Source organism: Salvelinus fontinalis, chromosome 18 (assembly GCF_029448725.1).
Source record: "Salvelinus fontinalis isolate EN_2023a chromosome 18, ASM2944872v1, whole genome shotgun sequence".
NCBI classification, from domain to species: Eukaryota; Metazoa; Chordata; class Actinopteri; order Salmoniformes; family Salmonidae; genus Salvelinus; species Salvelinus fontinalis.
The window spans coordinates 40,894,923-40,918,976 of record NC_074682.1 but is presented as its reverse complement, the minus strand read 5'-3'; the positions used below and the strand labels follow the sequence as shown (position 1 = coordinate 40,918,976).

General features: G+C 44.4%; 4 protein-coding genes across 6 annotated transcripts in view; 3 read left to right on the top strand and 1 right to left on the bottom strand.

Moving 5' to 3' along the window:
• LOC129815525 (zinc finger protein 385A-like) overlaps positions 1-6,374 on the top strand; it is a 71,324-nt gene extending 64,950 nt beyond the window's left edge. Inside the window, exons 6-8 of the mRNA XM_055869425.1 lie at positions 54-241; positions 1,978-2,064; positions 2,237-6,374. Coding sequence (XP_055725400.1) covers positions 54-241; positions 1,978-2,064; positions 2,237-2,509 — 548 coding nt within the window. The 3' untranslated portion in view covers positions 2,510-6,374. The remainder of the gene's footprint in view (positions 1-53; positions 242-1,977; positions 2,065-2,236) is intronic.
• On the top strand, positions 154-11,531 carry LOC129815526 (G-protein coupled receptor 84-like). 2 transcript variants are annotated; one of them, XM_055869427.1, is made up of 2 exons: positions 154-241; positions 7,896-11,531. In XM_055869427.1, exon 2 carries the CDS (start codon positions 7,897-7,899, stop codon positions 9,148-9,150), a length of 1,254 nt encoding a protein of 417 aa, XP_055725402.1. In that variant the 5' UTR covers positions 154-241; position 7,896; the 3' UTR covers positions 9,151-11,531. The 2 variants fall into 2 exon arrangements, with proteins under 2 accessions (XP_055725402.1, XP_055725401.1); XM_055869426.1 differs by lacking the exon at positions 154-241 and adding an exon at positions 6,471-6,838.
• The window catches only part of LOC129815528 (uncharacterized), a 28,626-nt gene continuing 7,029 nt past the window's right edge, over positions 2,458-24,054 (bottom strand). The window contains exons 2-6 of one of the 2 annotated variants that reach the window (XM_055869430.1): positions 23,495-23,584; positions 23,327-23,386; positions 23,079-23,099; positions 22,842-22,935; positions 2,458-2,545 (exon numbers count right to left, since the gene is read on the bottom strand). In XM_055869430.1, the coding sequence (XP_055725405.1) occupies positions 2,531-2,545; positions 22,842-22,935; positions 23,079-23,099; positions 23,327-23,386; positions 23,495-23,584 (280 nt within the window). In that variant the 3' untranslated portion in view covers positions 2,458-2,530. Of the gene's footprint in view, positions 2,546-9,766; positions 11,032-22,841; positions 22,936-23,078; positions 23,100-23,326; positions 23,387-23,494; positions 23,585-24,054 lie in introns of those variants that run through there. The other variant, XM_055869429.1, reaches the window with a different exon arrangement.
• LOC129815527 (G-protein coupled receptor 84-like) lies at positions 11,628-14,887 on the top strand. Its single transcript, XM_055869428.1, has 2 exons — positions 11,628-11,995; positions 13,053-14,887. The coding sequence occupies exon 2, from the start codon at positions 13,054-13,056 to the stop codon at positions 14,305-14,307; it is 1,254 nt and encodes a 417-aa protein (XP_055725403.1). The 5' UTR covers positions 11,628-11,995; position 13,053; the 3' UTR covers positions 14,308-14,887.

The following is a 24,054-nucleotide window of genomic DNA, read 5'->3' as shown; positions in this document are numbered from 1 at the left end:
CAAACAACAACAACTAATATTTCCTTCTCTACCACTCTCTCCACGGGTGACAGGTACCAAACACAAAACCATCCTGGAGGCATGGAGTGGGCTGGGCCCCATAAAAACATACCCTCGGCTGGGCCCTAACCTCAGCCCAGAGCAGGCAGGGGGGCTACCCTCGGACCACAACACTCAGGAACGCACCTTCCACTGTGAGATCTGCAACGTGAGGGTGAACTCTGAGCTACAGCTCAAACAGGTGAGTGAGTAAGTAACACGACCACTGCCCAAGAGTGAAGTTTCCCCTAGGTACAGATCTAGGATCAGCCAGTGGTGTAAAATACATAAGTAAAAATATGTTTTTTGTGGTATCTGTACTTTACTTTACTATTAATATTTTTGACTACTTTTACTTTTACTTCATAACATTCCTAATGAAAATAATGTACTTTTTACTCCATACATTTTCCTGACACCCAAAAGCACCAGTTACATTTAGAAGGCTCAGGCAGGACAGGAAAATTGTCAAATTCACGCACTTATCAAGAGAACATCCTTGGTCATCCCCACTGCCTCTGATCTGGCGGACTCACTAAACACAAATGCTTCGTTTGTAAATCATGTCTGAGTGTTGGAGTGCGCCACTGGCTATCCTAAAATGAAGGAATTTGAAATGATTTATATTTTTGATACTTAAGTATATATATTTTTGGGGGGGGAATTTTACCCCCTTTTCTCCCCAATTTCGTAGTATCCAATGGTTAGTAGTTACTATCTTTTCTCATCGCTACAACTCCCGTACGGGCTCAGGAGAGACGAAGGTCGAAAGCCATGCGTCCTCCGAAACACAACCCAACCAAGCCACACTGCTTCTTAACACAGCGCGCCTCCAACCCGGAAGCCAGCCGCACCAATGTGTCGGAGGAAACACTGTGCACCTGGCGACCTGGTTAGCGTGCACTGCGCCCGGCCCGCCACAGGAGTCGCTAGTGCGCGATGAGACAAAGATATCCCTACCGGGTAAACCCTCCCTAACCCGGACAACGCTAGGCCAATTGTGCGTCGCCCCATGGCTCAAACCCAGAGTCTCTGGTGGCACAGCTAGCACTGCGATGCAGGGTCCTAGACCACTGCTCCACCCGGGAGGCACTTAAGTATATTTAAAACCAAATACTTTAGACTTTTACTCAAGTAGTATTTTACTGGGTGACTTTCACTTTTACTTTCTATGAAGGTTTCTTTACTTTAACTTAAATTTGAGAACTGGGTACATGTTCCACTACTGTGATCAGCTACAATCCTAATCTTTTTTTTATTTTTATTTTTTTATTTTTTTATCCCATTTTCTCCCCAATTTTCGTGGTATCCAATCGCTAGTAATTACTACCTTGTCTCATCACTACAACTCCCGTACGGGCTCGGGAGAGACGAAGGTCGAAAGCCATGCGTCCTCCGAAGCACAACCCAACCAGCCGTACTGCTTCTTAACACAGCGCGCCTCCAACCCGGAAGCCAGCCGCACCAATGTGTCAGAGGAAACACTGTGTACCTGGCCCCCTTGGCTGGCGCGCACTGCGCCCAGCCCGCCACAGGAGTCGCTGGAGCACGATGAGACAAGGATATCCCTACCGGCCAAACCCTCCCTACCCCGGACGACGCTATGCCACTTGTGCGTCGCCCCACAGACCTCCCGGTCGCGGCCGGCTGCGACAGAGCCTGGGCGCGAACCCAGAGACTCTGGTGGCGCAGTTAGCACTGCGATGCAGTGCCCTAGACCACTGCGCCACCCGGGAGGCTTACAATCCTAATCTTAACCCCGAATCCTAACCTTAACCATTAGTGGGGGAAATGCAAAACTAACCACAGATCAGCATCTAGAGGCAACTTTACCTTACACCTACAGCTTAATTCATCATTCAGATACCTCACCGAAAGAAGGATTCACATTTGGAGAAAGAAGAAAACCTATAATGTCCCACTTATTTTTCTCTTCAGCATATATCCAGTCGAAGGCATCGGGATGGAGTCGCAGGGAAGCCCAATCCCCTCCTTAGCCGGCATAAGAATCGTACAGACTTTGTGGTAATGATCCAATTATGTGTATAGGCTATAGCAATACTTCTAAATCAGTATTTGATGATTCAGTCATTTAGCTCAGGGTTGTCTAATAGACAGCATACCACAGTCTGCCTCTTCTCTCACCTTACTCATTACTCATTTTAACCTTTACACTGTCTCTCTCTCTGGATCTCAGTCATCCTTGACCTTCTCAAAGGAACTTCCAAAGACTCTGGGCCATGGACTGTTTCCTAACCCCCTGGCTGTTGCCGCGGTGATGGCAGCCGCTGCCTCCTCCAATCAACTGGCTCAGCTGCGTGCCCCTGGTCCCATTTCTCACACTCAGAACTACCATCCCCACCACCACCTCTTACAGGGCACACTACAAGGCACGCATCTCAGCCTCCTACGGCCCGCCCCTGGGCCTATGCGCACCACCCATGGGCCAATCCTCTTCTCCCCTTATTGACGGTGGTGGGATGGGGGACTATCAGGAAGGAGCACACTGTGAAGTAAAGAGGGAAAACCATTGATAGATAATAAACAGATGTTAAAACTTAAATATTTGAAATAGGAAAGACTATGCCTTTTCCTCTCTACCCTTCCACCCTTCTTTGTTTAATAAATTCCACAGCAAAGGATGGACAGCTTGCAGCCATTTTAAAGAGGAAGGATGCATGACAGACTAAGATGGACTTTCTGTCAACGCTTTCCCTCCGTTAACCCTCCTCCAACCTTCAGTTAAAAATATTTGTATAGGTCAAACGTGTACCCTGGCTGAGGGTGACTCAGTAAACTGAGCTCTGTTCTATTTCCTCCACATTTCTGTATGTCTGGTTCAGTGAACTCCCACGCAAAGCCATCTGCAATATAAGTTTCATACTGCAAAACCCTGTTGGGATGTTCAATAATCCAAGTGCAGTACCTACCTACAGGTGTAGGATCTCAATTTAATCAACCTGTTGCAGAAAACTTGTAGTGTATTTGAGTTCTAAAAAGGCCTATGAAATTTGTAATTTCCACTTTGAAATTTCAGACTTGACTTTCCCTTATTAAAAATGGATCAACCCCCACAAAAATGTCCATTAATTATAATCCACATAATAATTCACATTTCCTGCTGTAGCAAACTGGATAAAATTAAGATCCTACATCTATACCCCACTCTGCAGTTCCAGGTTCTAGATTAGGTGCCTGCTCTGCAGATCCAGGCACAAGGTACATTGTACTGTATGTTTCCAGGTTCTAGTTATATGTTCTCGTGTGGTGTTGTGGATAATAGATGTTAGTCTATATATCCTCTGTTGTCAGGTCAGGTGAGAGAGAGAGAGAAGTGAAGGAAGCAAGGAAAGGAGAGAGAAACCCCACTGTAACTCAAGGCAGAAATGTGTACTGAATGCACCAAGGTAGAGCTAAACGTTTTTAAGAAATCTGAATAAGATATTTTAAGAAATGTGAATGAATGCAATGAAAAATGATGGACTTGTGATATACCATTTATTTAACTGTTGTTTTCTTGGCAGACCTCCTCTTTCAGTCTTATTGTCTGTAAGAAGTCAGAGAGAAAGGGAGAGTGGGACATGTGCCTAAGAGACTGGCCAAGATGAAACTGTTACGAGAAGTCAATTGGTTCCTTTGAGCATTCTTCCAGTTTCTGCCCTTGTCTTATATTTTTGTATGGCTGGTGTCAAAGTGTTGTGTTTCTGTGTGTGTGCGTATGTGTGTATTCTGGAGATAGGTAGAGATAGATGAGGCACGCAACTATGCCTCAATGGTGACCCCTTTCATTCAAACTGGAAACTACTCAGCGAGACAGCTAATTTTAGAACATTTACTCAAAACTTAAGTATGTCTGCACTGTCCCAACAAAGTGTGGTATTATGGTGTTAAAGGAATTGTTTCTACACTGTTAACAACAGGGGGAGCCTTAGGGCTATCTGATGGCACCAGCCTCTTCTAGTGAGAACACAAGGGAGGTGGGTTTTCCCTTCCAGGAGCGATTGCTGACCTGTGATCCTATACCCAGATGGTAGCATGTTGAGTGTGGTGTGAGTGAGAAACACTGTGATGGATGTTTGAAGTGAAAAAGTAGGACAAGTTTGTTACAGTTCACAAAGGGGAAATTAATAAGAACCATGAACCTGTATTTTCTCTCACATGCTCATCACAAGCAGCGATGTGAGGGATAGTAGTATAATATGAGAAATCAAGCCGAAATTTCCTCCAGAGTAATGAAATTAATAATATATTTCCACTTTAAGAGGAGACCGTTGTCCTATTCTGCCTCATGTACACTACCGGTCAACATTGTAGAACACCAACTAATTTAAGAGATTTTCTTTATTTTTACATTGTAGAATAATAGTGAAGACATCAAAACTATGAAATAACACATATGGAATCATGTAGTAACCAAAAGTGTTAAACAATTCTGAGATTCTTCAAATTGCTACCCTTTGCCTTGATGACAGATTTGCACACTCTTGACATTCTTGGCAGATTTGCACACTCTTGGGGCGGCAGGTAGCCAAGTGGTTAGAGCATTGGGCTTATAATTGAAAGGTTGCTAGATCAAATCCCTGAGCTGACAAGGTAACAATCTGTTGTTCTGCCCCTGAACAAGGCAGTTAACCCACTGTTCCTTGGCCATCATTATAAATAAGAATTTGTTCTTAACTGACTTGTCTAGCTAAATAAAAAATATAATCCTCTCAACCAACTTTTCCAACAGTCTTGAAGGAGTTCCCACATATGCTGAGCACTTGTTGGATGCTTTTCCTTCACTCTGCGGTCCAACTCATCCCAAACCATCTCAATTGGGTTGAGGTCGGGTGATTGCCCACGTCATCTGATGCAGCACTTCATCACTCTCCTTCTTGGTAAAATAGCTCTTACACAGCCTGGAGGTATGTTAGGTCAGAGTCCTGTTGAAAACAAATGATAGTCCCACTAAGCCCAAACAAGATGGGATGGCGTATCGCTGCAGAATACTGTGGTAGCCATGCTTGTTAAGTGTGCCTTGAATTCTAAATAAATCACAGACAGTGTCACCAGCAAAGCACCCCCACACCATAACACCTCCTCCTCCATGCTTTATGGTGGGAAATACACATGCAGAGACCATCTGTTCACCCACACAGCGTCTCACAAAGACACAGCAGTTGGAACCAAAAATCTCCAATTTTGACTGCAGACCAAAGGACAAATGTCCACTGTTAGTGTTTGTTGGCCCAAGAAAGTATCTTCTTCTTATTGGTGTCCTTTAGTAGTTGTTTCTTTGCTGCAATTCGACCAGGAAGGCCTGATTCACACAATCTCCTCTGAACAGTTGATGTTGAGATGTGTCTGTTACTTGAACTCTGTGAAGCATTTATTTGGGCTGCAATTTCTGAGGCTGGTAACTCTAATGAATTTATCCCCTGCAGTAGAGGTAACTCTGGGTCTTCCATTCCTGTGGCAGTCCTCATGAGAGCCAGTTTCATCATAGCGCATGATGGTTTTTGCAACTGCACTTGAAGACACTTTCAAAGTTTTTGAAATGTTCCGTATTGTCTTAAAATAATGATGGACTGTTGTTTCTCTTTGCTTATTTGAGCTGTTCTTGCCATAATATGAACTTGGTCTTTTACCAAATAGGGCTATCTTCTGTCTACCACCCCTACCTTGTCCCAACACAACTGATTGGCTCAAACGTATTAAGAAGGAAAGAAATTCCACAAATTAACAAGGCACACCTGTTAATTGAAATGCATTCCACCTCATGAAGCTGGTTGAGAGAATGCCAAGAGTGTGCAAAGCTGTCATCAAGGCAAAGGGTGGCTACTTTGAAGAATCTGAAATATAAACAAATCAAAATATATTTTAACACTTTTTTTGGTTACTACATGATTCCATATGTGTTATTTCATAGTTTGGATGTCTTCACTATTATTCTACAACGTAGAAAATAGTTTTAAAAAATAGGAAAAACCCTTGAATGAGTAGGTGTTCTAAAACATTTAACCGGTAGTGTATTCATAGCCAACCTCACACTAACCCATACAAATGAGCAGGTTTGGGTTGGAGCCTGTTGCTCCTGTAAAGCCACCAAACTATTTTCTTCTCATACAGTATTAGAAGGTTAAAAGGACTGAGAAATTGTAGCAATACTTACAGCACTCCTGCTAACGACTCTTGTTCATTGCAATAAATAAATAAATGATGTGTACAAATATATTAAATGTTATTTCGGAGATAATATTGAATCATTATAGACTGTTTTAGCGATGTTGGCAAAAGAGCTTCCTTATTGTTGAATAAACAAACAGAAGATGAATAAATTATTTACAAAATGACTGTGGTGGTGATGCTATATACTGTGAAGTGTATGTTCATAGAAATGCTTTTGAATACTGATTGTTAAGTTTTGATGTCTTATGTCTGACTAGTAGTGCAGAGTGAGCTTTGACTCAAAACTATTTCTAACTAAATGAGGATACAGTAGACAGTAGGTGAAGAAATTAGAAAAAGAACACATTATGTGCTGTGAAAACTCGGAATTGACCAGAATTGAGAAACAGATCCGTCATGAAACAGAAAACACACACATTGCATCACATTTGATGAGGTCACAGGGGTCTACCAATGAGAAGACTAGAGGAACTCAATAGAAGTGAAAAAGAGAAGGAACCAGTTAAGTGACAGATAAACTGCAAAAAGACTTTGAGACAACAGAACAACCACGACACACAGGACAACACAAATACCAAGATAATGCACAGAGAGACAAAGACTCCTTGACAGAAACGTTAGAAGTGAGGTGAGAAATAAACTTCAGGATTTATTCTGTTCTTTGTGGTGATACTCTGTTCGATAGTAATATTCCTGTGTTAACACTACCTGTGGAAGTTGATGTTCTCGTGTTTCAGATCAACTTCTGAGATGTGAGTTAATTATCACCCCAAAGAGAGAACTATTATCAAAAGGAATGTACTGTCCTGTACTCTACTGTACAGCCGTTGACATCTGACAGAAATGTCGGACATCTACATTTGTATTTATTATGGTTTTAAGTTCATTTCCAGGAACACTAACTGAAAGTGAATGGTTATTCCATCAAAGGCATTGGATTATATTGTCAAGTCTGCTATACAATCCTAGTGGGAGAAAGAATGGATTTCCCTAGTCATATTATAATACAGCATGTATTCTGTGACCCCTCAATTTGTAACCCCTCTGTGATCTGTGACCCCTCAATGTTATCCATTTGTAAAATAGATACTGTATGTATAACGTACGGTTTCTTTTACACATTATTAAAGGTGTTGAATTTAGTCAGTCAAAAAAAATGTACGTTATTGCCTCTGTAGTCATGCTGAAGTAGCTGCAGTATATCTACTACAGTACATGCCTTATTGGGAAGGCTGTGATCTGATATGCACAGAACACCAAACAAAATCAATTATTTGAATGGAAAAAAGAGCAGCAGAAATAGCAAGAACAGCTACTGACAAAGTCAAGGTTGGTTCTGAAACATGACATTATTGAACATGTGTGGAACACCCCAACATGACAGAACAATTAATGGTTCACCACATGTTTTCAACAAGCAGGAAGTGGTCTAGGAACCCTGCACCTACAGCACCCCTCTGACTTCCCACCCACTCATCAACAGCCTGCCACTATTTGACTGACAGCCTATCATTTTGGAATTTCTCTTCTCTCTCCGTGTATAATGTGTAAATGATGTGATGTGCAATATATTTGTTATGCGTATCTGATGTTGAATCAACTTTATATGATTTATACCATTGTGTTTCCAATCCAACTTCCCCCTGGCCTGGGGAATAATAAAGTTGATACCTCTCTCTTCCCAGGATGCTGGAGAACGTCACAGGTGACGTGCAGAATGACACCTTCTCCTGCCACCACCCCTCAGTGGAGGCCTACCGCTACTTCGGCGTGCTGTGGGGTTCGGTAGTTACCATAGTTGGAACGGTGGGGAACATGCTTACCATTCTGGCCTTCGCCACGGACACCCGGCTGCGGACGCGTTTCAACGTGTTGATTGTGAACCTGGCCCTGGCGGACCTGTTGTACTGCACCCTGCTGCAGCCCGTCTCCGTCGACTCCTACCTACACCTCCGCTGGAGGGGCGGACCTCTCTGGTGCAGCATCTTCGGCCTCCTCCTCTTTCTCTCCAACTCTGTCTCTATCATCACCCTGTGTCTGATCGCGGCCAGCCGTTACCTGCTGGTGACGAAGCGGGATGTGTTTGAGCGGGTGTTTTCTGGTCGAGGCCTGGCTATCCTCCTGCCCTCCACATGGGCCCTGGGCCTGGCCAGCTTCGGCCCACTCTGGCCCGTTTATGTATTCGCCCCACAGGTGTGCACCTGCAGCTTCCACCGCACCAGGGGGCGCCCTTACACCACCGTGCTGCTATTCTTCTACTTCTTTATCGGCCTGGGCTGCGTGGGGATTTTCTACCTGCTCATTTACAGGCGAGTCAGGGTGGCGGCACAGGCACTGGTCCGCTACCGGTTTAGCCGACGCTCGTCACGAAAGAAGCCGAACTCATCAGAACAAGGGACGGAGGGGGATAGTGGAGTCGGGAGCGGGGTGGCCACCACCCAGAGCTGTGAATTGAGCAGCCAGGCAGAACTAGCCCAATACAAGGGTGTAGAGGTGAAGGTGCACCCTGGGATAGCCCAGTCCTCCCAATCCACCTGGGGCTCTGCTTTAACTTCGCATTCAGCTCACCTAGCAGGGGGACAGGAGCTCCCCCCTGCCCTCAACCCTGTGCCCCGCTCAGCCACTCCTGCCCCCATCACTGCCCCCTCCTCCTCCACCACCTCTTCAGGGGACAATGTTGAGTTTAGACGTGTGACCCGGATGTGTTTCATTGTCTTCCTGTGTTTCGTGGGCTGTTTTGTCCCGTTCCTGCTGCTGAACATTGCTGATAAGCAGAACCGTGCACCTCAGGTGCTGCACATGTTCTGTGCCAACCTCACCTGGCTCAACAGCTGTATTAACCCTGTGCTCTACGCTGTCATGAACCGCCAGTTCGGACAGGCCTACCGGGCCCTTCTGGTCAGGGCCGCCACACCCTTCACACACCTCTGGACACGGTGACCTATACATGTTGGTTGTTTAGCAGATGCAGTTATTCAGATTGACTTTAGTCAGTGTATTCAATTAAGGTACATAAGACAACCACACATTGGTAATTATCACTCACTTTTCTCAGCCCACACTGGTATTGATGGAGCTACTTCCTCCTGTATAACTTCCTCTACTCCTTCCTGAATATTACTTTTATTGTCATCTAGCAAGGGAAAAATAAGCTATTCTGTGATTTTTGGAAAGGGCTTATTTATTTTGGGCTAAGATTATGCTCGTTTGTTTTTCCAGTTACAAACACCAATGTACACTTACTGTTAAGCCTTTGTTCACATACATGAAATAGCTTTCAGAGCTTAAAGTTGACCTCTTTAATGTGGCCATATAATGTGGTCAAAACTCATCAGGAAATCTATTTTATTCCAGCAGGAAGCCAGAAGCCACCAACAGGGAGATAGTTATGCAAAGAACTATAGCCTCCTTTACGTCTTGTGTTTATTTATTGTCTGTGCCATTGTACTTTTGTCTGTTCATTCACACTCCCCTACTGTACATGTATATTTGGACAGTAATGATAAATGTTTTAATCTGGCTCTATACTCCAGCATTTTGGATTTGAGATCAAATGTTTCATAAAAAGTGACAGCACAGACTGTCACCTTTTTATTTGAGGGTATTTTCATACATATCTGATTTAACGTTATATCTAGTCCCCCCATTTGAAGATGTCAAGTATTTGGACACATTTCACTTAGTGTATTTAAATAGTCTACAGTTTAGTATTTGGTCCCATATGAGAGGTGATTGATTCATCATTTTTCCTAATCATGGCATCAGGATTGATTTAGAAATTACTCCATTCAGTTTCTATTGGGGAAAACAGAACCAAAACAAACTGAAAATGGATCCAACGAGTTTGTAGTCACAAGCTTGATGTAGTCATTGTGTGCTAACAATATGGGACCAAATACAACATTGACAACTTTGGTACATTATAAATGATATTTGAAATACATATGAACTTGGACAATGAAGCAAATACAAATCTAAGTCTCCTCATTACTTCATAGTACCTATTATTTGGTAACATAGGATATTATCCTTTTACACATGGGACATTTCATTTACACAACATGTGGAACTTCTGCCAACCCTAAAGCAGAACTTTTGAAAGATTTCTCAACTCGCATGTCCTAAAGTAATGGTGCAACTCCTAATGTCCTCCATGACATGATTACGTTGACTTTCACCTCCTGATAGTTGAGAATATTTGTAATCATAGCAGTCATATTGGTATACGTGATTGGATTTGTCATATCCTTAGTCTATTGCGGAATTACAATGTTGAGATTCTTTTAATATAGAGCAACATACTGTATATTACTCAGCTCAAATAGTTTCTCCTTCCACAGCTTGTCTCATCCTAGCCTACTTTTATTGTAACTATCTCAGTAGATGTCACTGTGACATAACTGAAGACTAGACGAATCTCCTTGGTTTTGCTATCAAACGCATTGCCACATTTCAGGGTTGAAGCAGAAGATGTATTTTATTGGCAGGTTGGGTCACAGGTCATTAAGTTTATCTGAATCCATTTATCATTACTGCCATTATTCAAGCTACAGTGCGCCGTAAAATAAACAAAGAAATTATCCCATGTACTGGGAATGTAATCTGTAACGCACATCTATCCTTGCTGTATTAAATAGTACTGGACAAACAGAGCAAAGTTTCTAGCATCAAACGTATTAAGAAGGAAAGAAATTCCACAAATTAACTTTTAACAAGGCACACCTGTTAATTGAAATGCATTCCACCTCATGAAGCTGGTTGAGAGAATGCCAAGAGTGTGCAAAGCTGTCATCAAGGCAAAGGGTGGCTACTTTGAAGAATCTGAAATATAAACAAATCAAAATATATTTCAACACTTTTTTGGTTACTACATGATTCCATATGTGTTATTTCATAGTTTGGATGTCTTCACTATTATTCTACAACGTAGAAAATAGTTTAAAAAAATAAGAAAAACCCTTGAATGAGTAGGTGTTCTAAAACATTTAACCGGTAGTGTATTCATACCCAACCTCACACTAACCCATACAAATGAGCAGGTTTGGGTTGGAGCCTGTTGCTCCTGTAAAGCCACCAAACTATTTTCTTCTCATACAGTATTAGAAGGTTAAAAGGACTGAGAAATTGTAGCAATACTTACAGCACTCCTGCTAACGACTCTTGTTCATTGCAATAAATAAATAAATGATGTGTACAAATATATTAAATGTTATTTCGGAGATAATATTGAATCATTATAGACTGTTTTAGCGATGTTGGCAAAAGAGCTTCCTTATTGTTGAATAAACAAACAGAAGATGAATAAATTATTTACAAAATGACTGTGGTGGTGATGCTATATACTGTGAAGTGTATGTTCATAGAAATGCTTTTGAATACTGATTGTTAAGTTTTGATGTCTTATGTCTGACTAGTAGTGCAGAGTGAGCTTTGACTCAAAACTATTTCTAACTAAATGAGGATACAGTAGACAGTAGGTGAAGAAATTAGAAAAAGAACACATTATGTGCTGTGAAAACTCGGAATTGACCAGAATTGAGAAACAGATCCGTCATGAAACAGAAAACACACACATTGCATCACATTTGATGAGGTCACAGGGGTCTACCAATGAGAAGACTAGAGGAACTCAATAGAAGTGAAAAAGAGAAGGAACCAGTTAAGTGACAGATAAACTGCAAAAAGACTTTGAGACAACAGAACAACCACGACACACAGGACAACACAAATACCAAGATAATGCACAGAGAGACAAAGACTCCTTGACAGAAACGTTAGAAGTGAGGTGAGAAATAAACTTCAGGATTTATTCTGTTCTTTGTGGTGATACTCTGTTCGATAGTAATATTCCTGTGTTAACACTACCTGTGGAAGTTGATGTTCTCGTGTTTCAGATCAACTTCTGTGATGTGAGTTAATTATCACCCCAAAGAGAGAACTATTATCAAAAGGAATGTACTGTCCTGTACTCTACTGTACAGCCGTTGACATCTGACAGAAATGTCGGACATCTACATTTGTATTTATTATGGTTTTAAGTTCATTTCCAGGAACACTAACTGAAAGTGAATGGTTATTCCATCAAAGGCATTGGATTATATTGTCAAGTCTGCTATACAATCCTAGTGGGAGAAAGAATGGATTTCCCTAGTCATATTATAATACAGCATGTATTCTGTGACCCCTCAATTTGTAACCCCTCTGTGATCTGTGACCCCTCAATGTTATCCATTTGTAAAATAGATACTGTATGTATAACGTACGGTTTCTTTTACACATTATTAAAGGTGTTGAATTTAGTCAGTCAAAAAAAATGTACGTTATTGCCTCTGTAGTCATGCTGAAGTAGCTGCAGTATATCTACTACAGTACATGCCTTATTGGGAAGGCTGTGATCTGATATGCACAGAACACCAAACAAAATCAATTATTTGAATGGAAAAAAGAGCAGCAGAAATAGCAAGAACAGCTACTGACAAAGTCAAGGTTGGTTCTGAAACATGACATTATTGAACATGTGTGGAACACCCCAACATGACAGAACAATTAATGGTTCACCACATGTTTTCAACAAGCAGGAAGTGGTCTAGGAACCCTGCACCTACAGCACCCCTCTGACTTCCCCCCCACTCATCAACAGCCTGCCACTATTTGACTGACAGCCTATCATTTTGGAATTTCTCTTCTCTCTCCGTGTATAATGTGTAAATGATGTGATGTGCAATATATTTGTTATGCGTATCTGATGTTGAATCAACTTTATATGATTTATATCATTGTGTTTCCAATCCAACTTCCCCCTGGCCTGGGGAATAATAAAGTTGATACCTCTCTCTTCCCAGGATGCTGGAGAACGTCACAGGTGACGTGCAGAATGACACCTTCTCCTGCCACCACCCCTCAGTGGAGGCCTACCGCTACTTCGGCGTGCTGTGGGGTTCGGTAGTTACCATAGTTGGAACGGTGGGGAACATGCTTACCATTCTGGCCTTCGCCACGGACACCCGGCTGCGGACGCGTTTCAACGTGTTGATTGTGAACCTGGCCCTGGCGGACCTGTTGTACTGCACCCTGCTGCAGCCCGTCTCCGTCGACTCCTACCTACACCTCCGCTGGAGGGGCGGACCTCTCTGGTGCAGCATCTTCGGCCTCCTCCTCTTTCTCTCCAACTCTGTCTCTATCATCACCCTGTGTCTGATCGCGGCCAGCCGTTACCTGCTGGTGACGAAGCGGGATGTGTTTGAGCGGGTGTTTTCTGGTCGAGGCCTGGCTATCCTCCTGCCCTCCACCTGGGCCCTGGGCCTGGCCAGCTTCGGCCCACTCTGGCCCGTTTATGTATTCGCCCCACAGGTGTGCACCTGCAGCTTCCACCGCACCAGGGGGCGCCCTTACACCACCGTGCTGCTATTCTTCTACTTCTTTATCGGCCTGGGCTGCGTGGGGATTTTCTACCTGCTCATTTACAGGCGAGTCAGGGTGGCGGCACAGGCACTGGTCCGCTACCGGTTTAGCCGACGCTCGTCACGAAAGAAGCCGAACTCATCAGAACAAGGGACGGAGGGGGATAGTGGAGTCGGGAGCGGGGTGGCCACCACCCAGAGCTGTGAATTGAGCAGCCAGGCAGAACTAGCCCAATACAAGGGTGTAGAGGTGAAGGTGCACCCTGGGATAGCCCAGTCCTCCCAATCCACCTGGGGCTCTGCTTTAACTTCGCATTCAGCTCACCTAGCAGGGGGACAGGAGCTCCCCCCTTCCCTCAACCCTGTGCCCCGCTCAGCCACTCCTGCCCCCATCACTGCCCCCTCCTCCTCCACCACCTCTTCAGGGGACAATGTTGAGTTTAGACGTGTGACCCGGATGTGTTTCATTGTCTTCCTGTGTTTCGTGGGCTGTTTTGTCCCGTTCCTGCTGCTGAACATTGCTGATAAGCAGAACCGTGCACCTCAGGTGCTGCACATGTTCTGTGCCAACCTCACCTGGCTCAACAGCTGTATTAACCCTGTGCTCTACGCTGTCATGAACCGCCAGTTCGGACAGGCCTACCGGGCCCTTCTGGTCAGGGCCGCCACACCCTTCACACACCTCTGGACACGGTGACCTATACATGTTGGTTGTTTAGCAGATGCAGTTATTCAGATTGACTTTAGTCAGTGTATTCAATTAAGGTACATAAGACAACCACACATTGGTAATTATCACTCACTTTTCTCAGCCCACACTGGTATTGATGGAGCTACTTCCTCCTGTATAACTTCCTCTACTCCTTCCTGAATATTACTTTTATTGTCATCTAGCAAGGGAAAAATAAGCTATTCTGTGATTTTTGGAAAGGGCTCATTTATTTTGGGCTAAGATTATGCTCGTTTGTTTTTCCAGTTACAAACACCAATGTACACTTACTGTTAAGCCTTTGTCCACATACATGAAATAGCTTTCAGAGCTTAAAGTTGACCTCTTTAATGTGGCCATATAATGTGGTCAAAACTCATCAGGAAATCTATTTTATTCCAGCAGGAAGCCAGAAGTCACCAACAGGGAGATAGTTATGCAAAGAACTATAGCCTCCTTTACGTCTTGTGTTTATTTATTGTCTGTGCCATTGTACCTTTGTCTGTTCATTCACACTCCCCTACTGTACATGTATATTTGGACAGTAATGATAAATGTTTTAATCTGGCTCTATACTCCAGCATTTTGGATTTGAGATCAAATGTTTCATAAAAAGTGACAGCACAGACTGTCACCTTTTTATTTGAGGGTATTTTCATACATATCTGATTTAACGTTATATCTAGTCCCCCCATTTGAAGATGTCAAGTATTTGGACACATTTCACTTAGTGTATTTAAATAGTCTACAGTTTAGTATTTGGTCCCATATGAGAGGTGATTGATTCATCATTTTTCCTAATCATGGCATCAGGATTGATTTAGAAATTACTCCATTCAGTTTCTATTGGGGAAAACAGAACCAAAACAAACTGAAAATGGATCCAACGAGTTTGTAGTCACAAGCTTGATGTAGTCATTGTGTGCTAACAATATGGGACCAAATACAACATTGACAACTTTGGTACATTATAAATGATATTTGAAATACATCTGAACTTGGACAATGAAGCAAATACAAATCTAAGTCTCCTCATTACTTCATAGTACCTATTATTTGGAAACATAGGATATTATCCTTTTATACATGGGACATTTCATTTACACAACATGTGGATCTTCTGCCAACCCTAAAGCAGAACTTTTGAAAGATTTCTCAACTCGCATGTCCTAAAGTAATGGTGCAACTCCTAATGTCCTCCATGACATGATTACGTTGACCTTCACCTCCTGATAGTTGAGAATATTTGTAATCATAGCAGTCATATTGGTATACGTGATTGGATTTGTCATATCCTTAGTCTATTGCGGAATTACAATGTTGAGATTCTTTTAATATAGAGCAACATACTGTATATTACTCAGCTCAAATAGTTTCTCCTTCCACAGCTTGTCTCATCTTAGCCTACTTTTATTGTAACTATCTCAGTAGATGTCACTGTGACATAACTGAAGACTAGACGAATCTCCTTGGTTTTGCTATCAAACGCATTGCCACATTTCAGGGTTGAAGCAGAAGATGTATTTTATTGGCAGGTTGGGTCACAGGTCATTAAGTTTATCTGAATCCATTTATCATTACTGCCATTATTCAAGCTACAGTGCGCCGTAAAATAAACAAAGAAATTATCCCATGTACTGGGAATGTAATCTGTAACGCACATCTATCCTTGCTGTATTGAGGAGTACTGGACAAACAGAGCAAAGTTTCCAGCATCCCTGCTGCTGCTAGTACAACATAAAACAATCACAACAGGCTGCCTGTGGTGACGTTTCACTGACAGATAATTCCCTGACCTGTGAATAGTGGTATATACACCAATTCAGTCATTAATGATCACACTGTCGTCAGCCTACGCTGTGCCATAAAACACTGTTCACCCACAGTGGATTAATACATAGAGGGATAAGTTAATCATAATCATTAGGTAAGTGGTAATCAGAAATGCTATACAAGACAAGAAGTGCAAAAGGATCAATACCTTTTCAAACACCAAGCTTTTAATTTTTTCTATGAAGGCTCCATGTGTATGAAGGCATTGTTATATTATACAAAAATCTAAATCTGATTCACATATTTTGTCTTGTCAGAACACAGTCAAGTCCCATAGCGCAAAGTCATCAAAAAATCTACATTCCTTCGCAAGAGCGAGATATTTCTTCATACAAAAGTTTATTATGCTGCACCCGATGGTCACAACATAATGACCAGGCAGCATTTATATTGAAGCAGAGTAGTAGCCTACAGTATATAGAATGCACCATGTAACGAGGTTATAGTCAAATGAGCATGCCCAAAGCTGATGAAGATTGTACTACTAAAATAGTGTATGGGTAATATAGTTAGATTAAACATGGATGGGGGATGTCTTCTCAGTTGTTATGGGTAAGTGATTCCACAGTAGTAAGTGATTCCACAGTAGTAAGTGTAATATCGTTTGGTTAGACATGGTGTATTGTGGTGAATACTGTTTGAGTGGTTATTCACAGGGCTGCAGTGAAGGGGAGTCCGGGTAGAACCACCTCGGGAAGGCCGTGTTATCCTACAGTATGTCAACGCTGTCTAACACATTGGGGTCGTTGAGGAACTCCTGGAGAATGGGCTTCAGTTCCTTGGCGCTCCGGTACCGCTTGCCGTGCGGTAGCAGAGAAAACAGTTTATGACTTGGGTGACTGGAGTCTGACAATTTTTGGGGCTTTCCTCTTTTCAGTCTCCTGAGGTGGAAAAGGTGTTGTCGTGCCATCTTCACGACTGTCTTGGTGTGTTTGGACCATGTTAGTTAGTTGATGTGGACACCAAGGAACTTCAAACTCTCGACCCGCTCCACTACAGCCCCGTTGATGTTAATGGGGGTCTGTTCGGCCATCCTTTTCCTGTAGTACACGATCAGCTCCTCTGTCTTGCTCACATTGAGGGAGAGGTTGTTGTCCTGGCTATAGGTTGTCTCGTCATTGTCGGTGATCAGGCCTAAAACTGTTGTGTCATCAGCAAACTTAGTGATGGTGTTGGAGTCGTGTTTGGCCACGCAGTACAGGAGGGGACTAAGTACACACCCCTGAGGGGCCCCAGTGTTGAGGTCAGCGTAACGGAGGTGTTGTTACCTACCCTTACCACCTGGGGGCGGCCTGTCAGGAAGTCCAGGATCCAGTTGCAGAGGGTGTTTAGTCCCAGGGTCCTTAGCTTAGTGATGAGCTTTGGGTAATTTTTTGTCACTCAAATATCAAATTAATACACAGACATGGCAAAAATGTATAGAATTGCAAGAACATTCTTTAAAATGTTCTTTGCACCCCATGACAAAGTATGAGGGGTGCTGGAAGGGGAACCCTCTAGAAGATATACACATCACCAAAAGTATGTGTCACGATCGTGTTGACGTGAAAGAGAGGACCAAGGCGCAACATGACTTGAATACATCTTCTTTAATTATAACGACGAAGATGAACACGTAACACTTATACACACTAACAAAAACAACAAACGATCGTGAAACCTAAAACGCAAGTGCACACACAAACTACTTACGTTCGACATAAACATCTACAATGACCCACAAACAGCTAAAGCCTATGGCAGCCTTAAATATGGCTCCCAATTAGAGACAACCGAAATCAGCTGTCTCTAATTGAGAACCCATTCCGGCCACCATAGACTTTCCTAGACAACTACACCCAACATAGACACAGCTAGACACATACACTCAACACAAAACCATAAACTACAACCAACACCCCCTCTACCATATAATACCCCAAAATACACACATACCCCATGTCACACCCTGACCTAACTAAAATAATAAATAAAACAAATAATACTAAGGCCAGGGCGTGACATAACCCCCCCCCTTAAGGTGCGAACTCCGGACGCACCAGCACATAGTCTAGGGGAGGGTCTGGGTGGGCTTCCTTCCACGGCGGCGGCTCCGGCACTGGTCGTGGTCCCCACCCCACCATAGTCATAAGGGGCAGCACCGGGATAAGGGGCAGCACCAGGATAAGGGGCAGCACCAGGATAAGGGGCAGCACCAGGATAAGGGGCAGCACCAGGATAAGGGGCAGCACCAGGATAAGGGGCAGCACCAGGATAATGGGCAGATCCTGGCTGGATGACGGCTCCGGCGGATCCTGGTTGGACAACTCATGGCTGGCTGACAGATCTGGCTGCTCATGGCTAGCTGACGGATCCGGCTTCTCATGGCTGGCAGACGGATCTGGACGCTCATGGCTGGCTGACAGATTTGGACGCTCATGGCTGGCTGACGGCTCTGGCAGATCCTGTCTGGTTGGCGGCTCTGGCAGATCCTGTCTGGTTGGCGGCTCTGGCAGATCCTGTCTGGTTGGCGGCTCTGGCAGATCCTGTCTGGTTGGCGGCTCTGGCAGATCCTGTCTGGTTGGCGGCTCTGGCAGATCCTGACTGACGAATGGCTCTAGCGGCTCCTGACTGACTAATGGCTCTGACGGCTCGGGACAGACGGGCGGCTCTAATGGCTCTGGACAGACGGATGGCTCAGACGGCACTGGGCAGACGGATGGCTCAGACGGCACTGGGGAGACGGATGGCTCAGACGGCACTGGGGAGACGGATAGCTCAGACGGCGCTGGGGAGACGGATGGCTCAGACGGCGCTGGGGAGACGGATGGCTCAGACGGCGCTGGGGAGACGGATGGCTCAGACGGCGCTGGGGAGACGGATGGCTCAGACGGCGCTGGGGAGACGGATGGCTCAGACGGCGCTGGGGAGACGGATGGCTCTGGCCGGATGAGGCGCACTGTAGGCCTGGTGCGTGGTGCCGGAACTGGAGGCACCGGGCTAAAGGCACGCACTTTCAGGCTAATGCGGGGAAAAGGAACAGGGCATACTGGACCCTGGGGACGCACATTAGGCCTAGTGCGTGGGGCCGGAACTGGTGGTACCGGACTGGGGACACGCATCTCAGGGCTAGTGCGGGGAGCAGCAACAGGATGCACAGGACTCTGGAGACGCACAGGAGGCTTAGTGCGTGGTGCCGGAATTGGTGGTGCCGGGCTGGAGACACGCACCATAGGACGAGTGCGTGGAGGAGGAACAGGGCTCTGGAGACACACTGGAAGCCTGTTACGTGGTGTAGGCACTGGTGGAACTGAACTGGGGCGGGGAGGTGGCGCCGGAAATACCGGACCGTGCAGGCGTACTGGTTCCCTTGAACACCGAGCCTGCCCAACCTTACCTGGTTGAATGCTCCCCGTCGCCCGACCAGTGTGGGAAGGTGGAATAACCCGCACCGGGCTATGTAGGCGAACCGGGGACACCATGCGTAAGGCTGGTGCCATGTATACCGGCCCGAGGAGACGCACTGGAGACCAGACGCGTTGAGCCGGTATCATGGCACCTGGCTCAATGCCCAATCTAGCCCTACCAGTGCGGGAAGGTGGAATAACCCGCACCGGGCTATGAACACGTACAGGAGACACCATGCGCTCTACTGCGTAACACGGTGTCCGCCCGTACTCCCGCTCTCCACGGTTAGCCTGGGAAGTGGGCGCAGGTCTCCTACCTGCCCTCGGCCCACTACCTCTTAGCCCCCCCCCCAAGAAATTTTTGGGTAGTACTCGCGGGTCTCCAGCCTTGCCTCCGTGCTGCCTCCTCATATCGCCTCCTCTCGGCTTTCGCTGCCTCCAGCTCTTCACGAGGGAGGCGATATTCTCCCGGTTGCGCCCAAGGTCCCTTACCATCTAAAATCTCCTCCCATGTCCATGAATCCTTAATGCCTTGATCCTGTTGCCGCTGGTCATGTTGCTTGATCCGGATTTGGTGGGTCATTCTGTCACGATCGTGTTGACGTGAAAGAGATGACCAAGGCGCAACATGACTTGAATACATCTTCTTTAATTATAACGACGAAGATGAACACGTAACACTTATACACACTAACAAAAACAACAAACGATCGTGAAACCTAAAACGCAAGTGCACACACAAACTACTTACGTTCGACATAAACATCTACAATGACCCACAAACAGCTAAAGCCTATGGCAGCCTTAAATATGGCTCCCAATTAGAGACAACCGACATCAGCTGTCTCTAATTGAGAACCCATTCCGGCCACCATAGACTTTCCTAGACAACTACACCCAACATAGACACAGCTAGACACATACACTCAACACAAAACCATAAACTACAACCAACACCCCCTCTACCATATAATACCCCAAAATACACACATACCCCATGTCACACCCTGATCTAACTAAAATAATAAATAAAACAAATAATACTAAGGCCAGGGAGTGACAGTATGTGAACATCTCATTTGAAAAATCACTGGCATTCATATGGAGTTGGTCCCCTTTGCTGCTTTAACAGCCTCCAGTATTCTGGGAAGGCTTTCCACTATACTATACGTTAACATTGCTGCAGGTACTTGACTGACTCGCAGTTGGAGTTCCAATTCATTCCAAAGGTGTTCAATGGGGTTGAGGTCAAGGCTCTGTGCAGGCCAGTCAAGTTCTTCCACACTGATCTCAACAAACAAGCGAAGACATCGCTTCGTGCCCGGGGGCATTGTCATGCTGCAGCAGAAAAGGGCCTTCCCCAAAATATTGCACAAAGTTAGGAGCACAGAATCGTCTAGAATGTCATTGTATGCTGTAGCGTTAAGATTTCCCTTCACTGGAGCGAAGGGGGCTAACCCGAACCATGAAAGACAGCCCCAGACCATTCCTCCTCCACCAAACTTTCTCCTGGCATCCGCAAAACACAGATTCGTCCGTCGAACTGCCAGATGGTGAAGCGTGATTCATCACTCCAGAGAACGCCTTTCCACTGCTCCAGAGTCCAATGGTGGTGAAATGTACACCAGTCCAGCCAACGTTTGGCATTGTGCATGGTGTTGTTAGGCTTGTGTGCTGCTGCTCGGCCATGGAAACCCATTTCACGATGCTCCCAACTAACAGTTATCGTGCCAATGTTGCTTCCAGTGGCAGTTAGGAACTCAGTGAGTTTAGTGAGTTTTGCAACCGAGGACAAACTATTTTTTGAGATTGTACTGGCTACCACTTCGCGGCTGATCCGTTGTTGTTCCTAGACGTTTCCACTTCACAATAACAGCATTTACAGTTGACCAAAACGGAAAAAAATTAAACGTGTATTTTTCCATATATAGACACACCCCATGTGTCTTAATGAAATCAACTATATGCATTGAGCTTGTCTGATGCTTTAAGCTTACGGTTTGATTAAATAAGAGAAATGCTTCAAGAGGGCTCCAGAGATCTTGATAACCAGAAGAAAAAAACCTTAACCTGACCCAACTCTTCTCGTCCCGCTCCTGCTGGTTTTCGCAGATTCTGCCATTACACTCCCGAAGTTGCTGGTAATAGGCTACACAAGGAGTCGGCAACCTTTCTCACGTTGAATGCCAATTTATCTTACAATTTCTACCGATCTGCGTGCCAGTTATGGTTTTCATATGCACATTTTCGTGAAACAGTTTCATTTATATTGACGTCTTCATATCTCAAAATCCGCGTCATGTGGTTAAACAACATCCTATCCGAATCTAAATGAAAATGATACAAACCTAAAAAAGGACTTCTATTGCCATTACCAACTATGTAAAAATAGCAAACATAAAGCTAACAAAGGAAAATGTTGCAGCCTGCAGGTATAAAATAACCGGATAAAAATAAATATCCTATAAATCACATTGGGTAGACATGGCCTGTCTGCCATGAACTTGAAACATTGTATCAACTATTAACTTGGATCTGGCGCTAAGCTTGTACTAGCACACTTGCAACATTGTATAAAGTATTCTGAGCCCTCAGAGTTTCCAGCACCAGTGAGCTTTGGACAGACACAGCTGTAGGCGATTTGTGCAAGAGATAAGAAACAGCACTTGACTTGGGAAGGAGCTTACCGGAGTTGCTAGAGCGCGATGGGACAAGGACATCCCTGCCGGCCAAACCCTCCCCTAACCCGGACGACGCTGGGCCAATTGTGCGTCACCCCATGGGTCTCCTGGTCGCGACAGAGCCTGGATTCGAACCAGGATCTCTAGTGGCACGTCTAGCAACTGTGATGCAGTGCCTTAGACCACTGCCCCACTCGGGAGGCCGTAGATATAAGCAATTGTGATGACAAAATTGCATAAAACATCAGCTAATTGGTGTCAAAATCGATCCATCAAACCCTTTTAAACTGAGACGCAGCGATATGCCGTTGCCACAAGCGGCACTGCAGATGTTACAGAAAACTGTGATGCACTAGGATACACTGACAGAGTATCTGAGAATGTGCATGGGTGCGCTTCAATAGCTACAAAATGATAGCTGGACCGGAAACACTGGAGAAGTTTAGCCTCGCGCTTCAACATTCTTAGTTGTGGAAATTGACGCAATATTGCGGTTTACCTTGTGCGTCGCTGACTATACCTTGAAGCAAGTCAACTGCTTAAACTTTCTTGGTAAATTTCCACATAGCGCTGTGTAAAACGTCTCTCCGCCAACAAAAGCCTGTCTGTCCTACTGACTCACCAGACGTCTGAAGTCTGCCTCCATGCCTCCAATCATACTCTCAGCCATGTTCATAGCCTTACTGTAGGTCCCAGGGACATTGAACCTCCGGTACCTATAGGCCAAGAGAACATGGAGTGAGTGAGTAAATGTATAAAATAGTGGTTCCATGTATTTGTTGAGACACATTTGATTTTCTTCATTCGCGGTCATGTTTTTACATTTGGAACAAATCAAGTCCTGAGAGTCACAACTTACCCTTTGATCTGAGGAACCTCCCTATATCAGAAAGAAAGAGACAGAGAAACATCCACATACACTTCAGTGTAATGGCCACTAGGGGTCCCTTAATTACTATTAATCACTGCTTTGTTTTTTTAGCTTTGCAGAAAGTGATGAGTAAATTATCTATATCTGTCTGGACTAAAGCTATGAAAGAACTACATAAGGCAGGCATCTAATATGTAAAAAACTACTGATTTGATTTTCCAAAGGTTCCATCTCACCTGTCGATGGACACGTACACTTTCATGGCGCGGTTCTGCTCAGGAAATGTGTAGAGGAATCTAGAAAGAAACACACATGGAATTGTAAATGGATATCACATTTACTTCACGGATGGACTAGTTATTTCATAGCGGTCATAACTAGGACAGTTGGTCTGAAGTACTGACCTGCGCTTGACAGAGAACTGGTCATTGGTACGCAGGACTAAGGGCCCTTTACCTTGTGGCATAGAGGGCCGAGTCTCCACAACAAAGGCACTGAAAACACAAAATACCTTCTGTGAACAACAGTAAGAAAAATCAAGACAATTCTCTGTGGGCTTGTATTAATATTTGTGACACTCTATCATAAATCAGTCACAATGGCTAATTTGCACATACATTATGTTTTTTTCAAAATTTAGATTTAGTGTTTTTTGGGGATTTAAAATCAAATTGTATGTCACATGTCCCGAATACAACAGATGTAGACCTTACAGTGAAATGCTTATTACAAGCCCTTAACCAACAATGCATTAAGAAAATATCAACAAACAAAAAAAGTAAGAGAAGAATAACAAATAATTAAAGAGCAGCAGTAAATAACAATAGCGGGGCTATATACAGGGGGCACCGGTGTCGGGGTAATTGATCATTTTTAGGGCCTTCCTCTGACGCCGCCTGGTATAGAGATCCTGGATGGCAGGAAGCTTGGCTCCGGTGATGTACTGGGTCGTACACACTACCAT

What these genes read in the sequence shown, in the direction of transcription:
- LOC129815526 (XM_055869427.1), top strand. Translation starts at nt 7,897, where the DNA reads ATGCTGGAGAACGTCACAGGTGACGTGCAGAATGACACCTTCTCCTGC.
- LOC129815527 (XM_055869428.1), top strand. Translation starts at nt 13,054, where the DNA reads ATGCTGGAGAACGTCACAGGTGACGTGCAGAATGACACCTTCTCCTGC.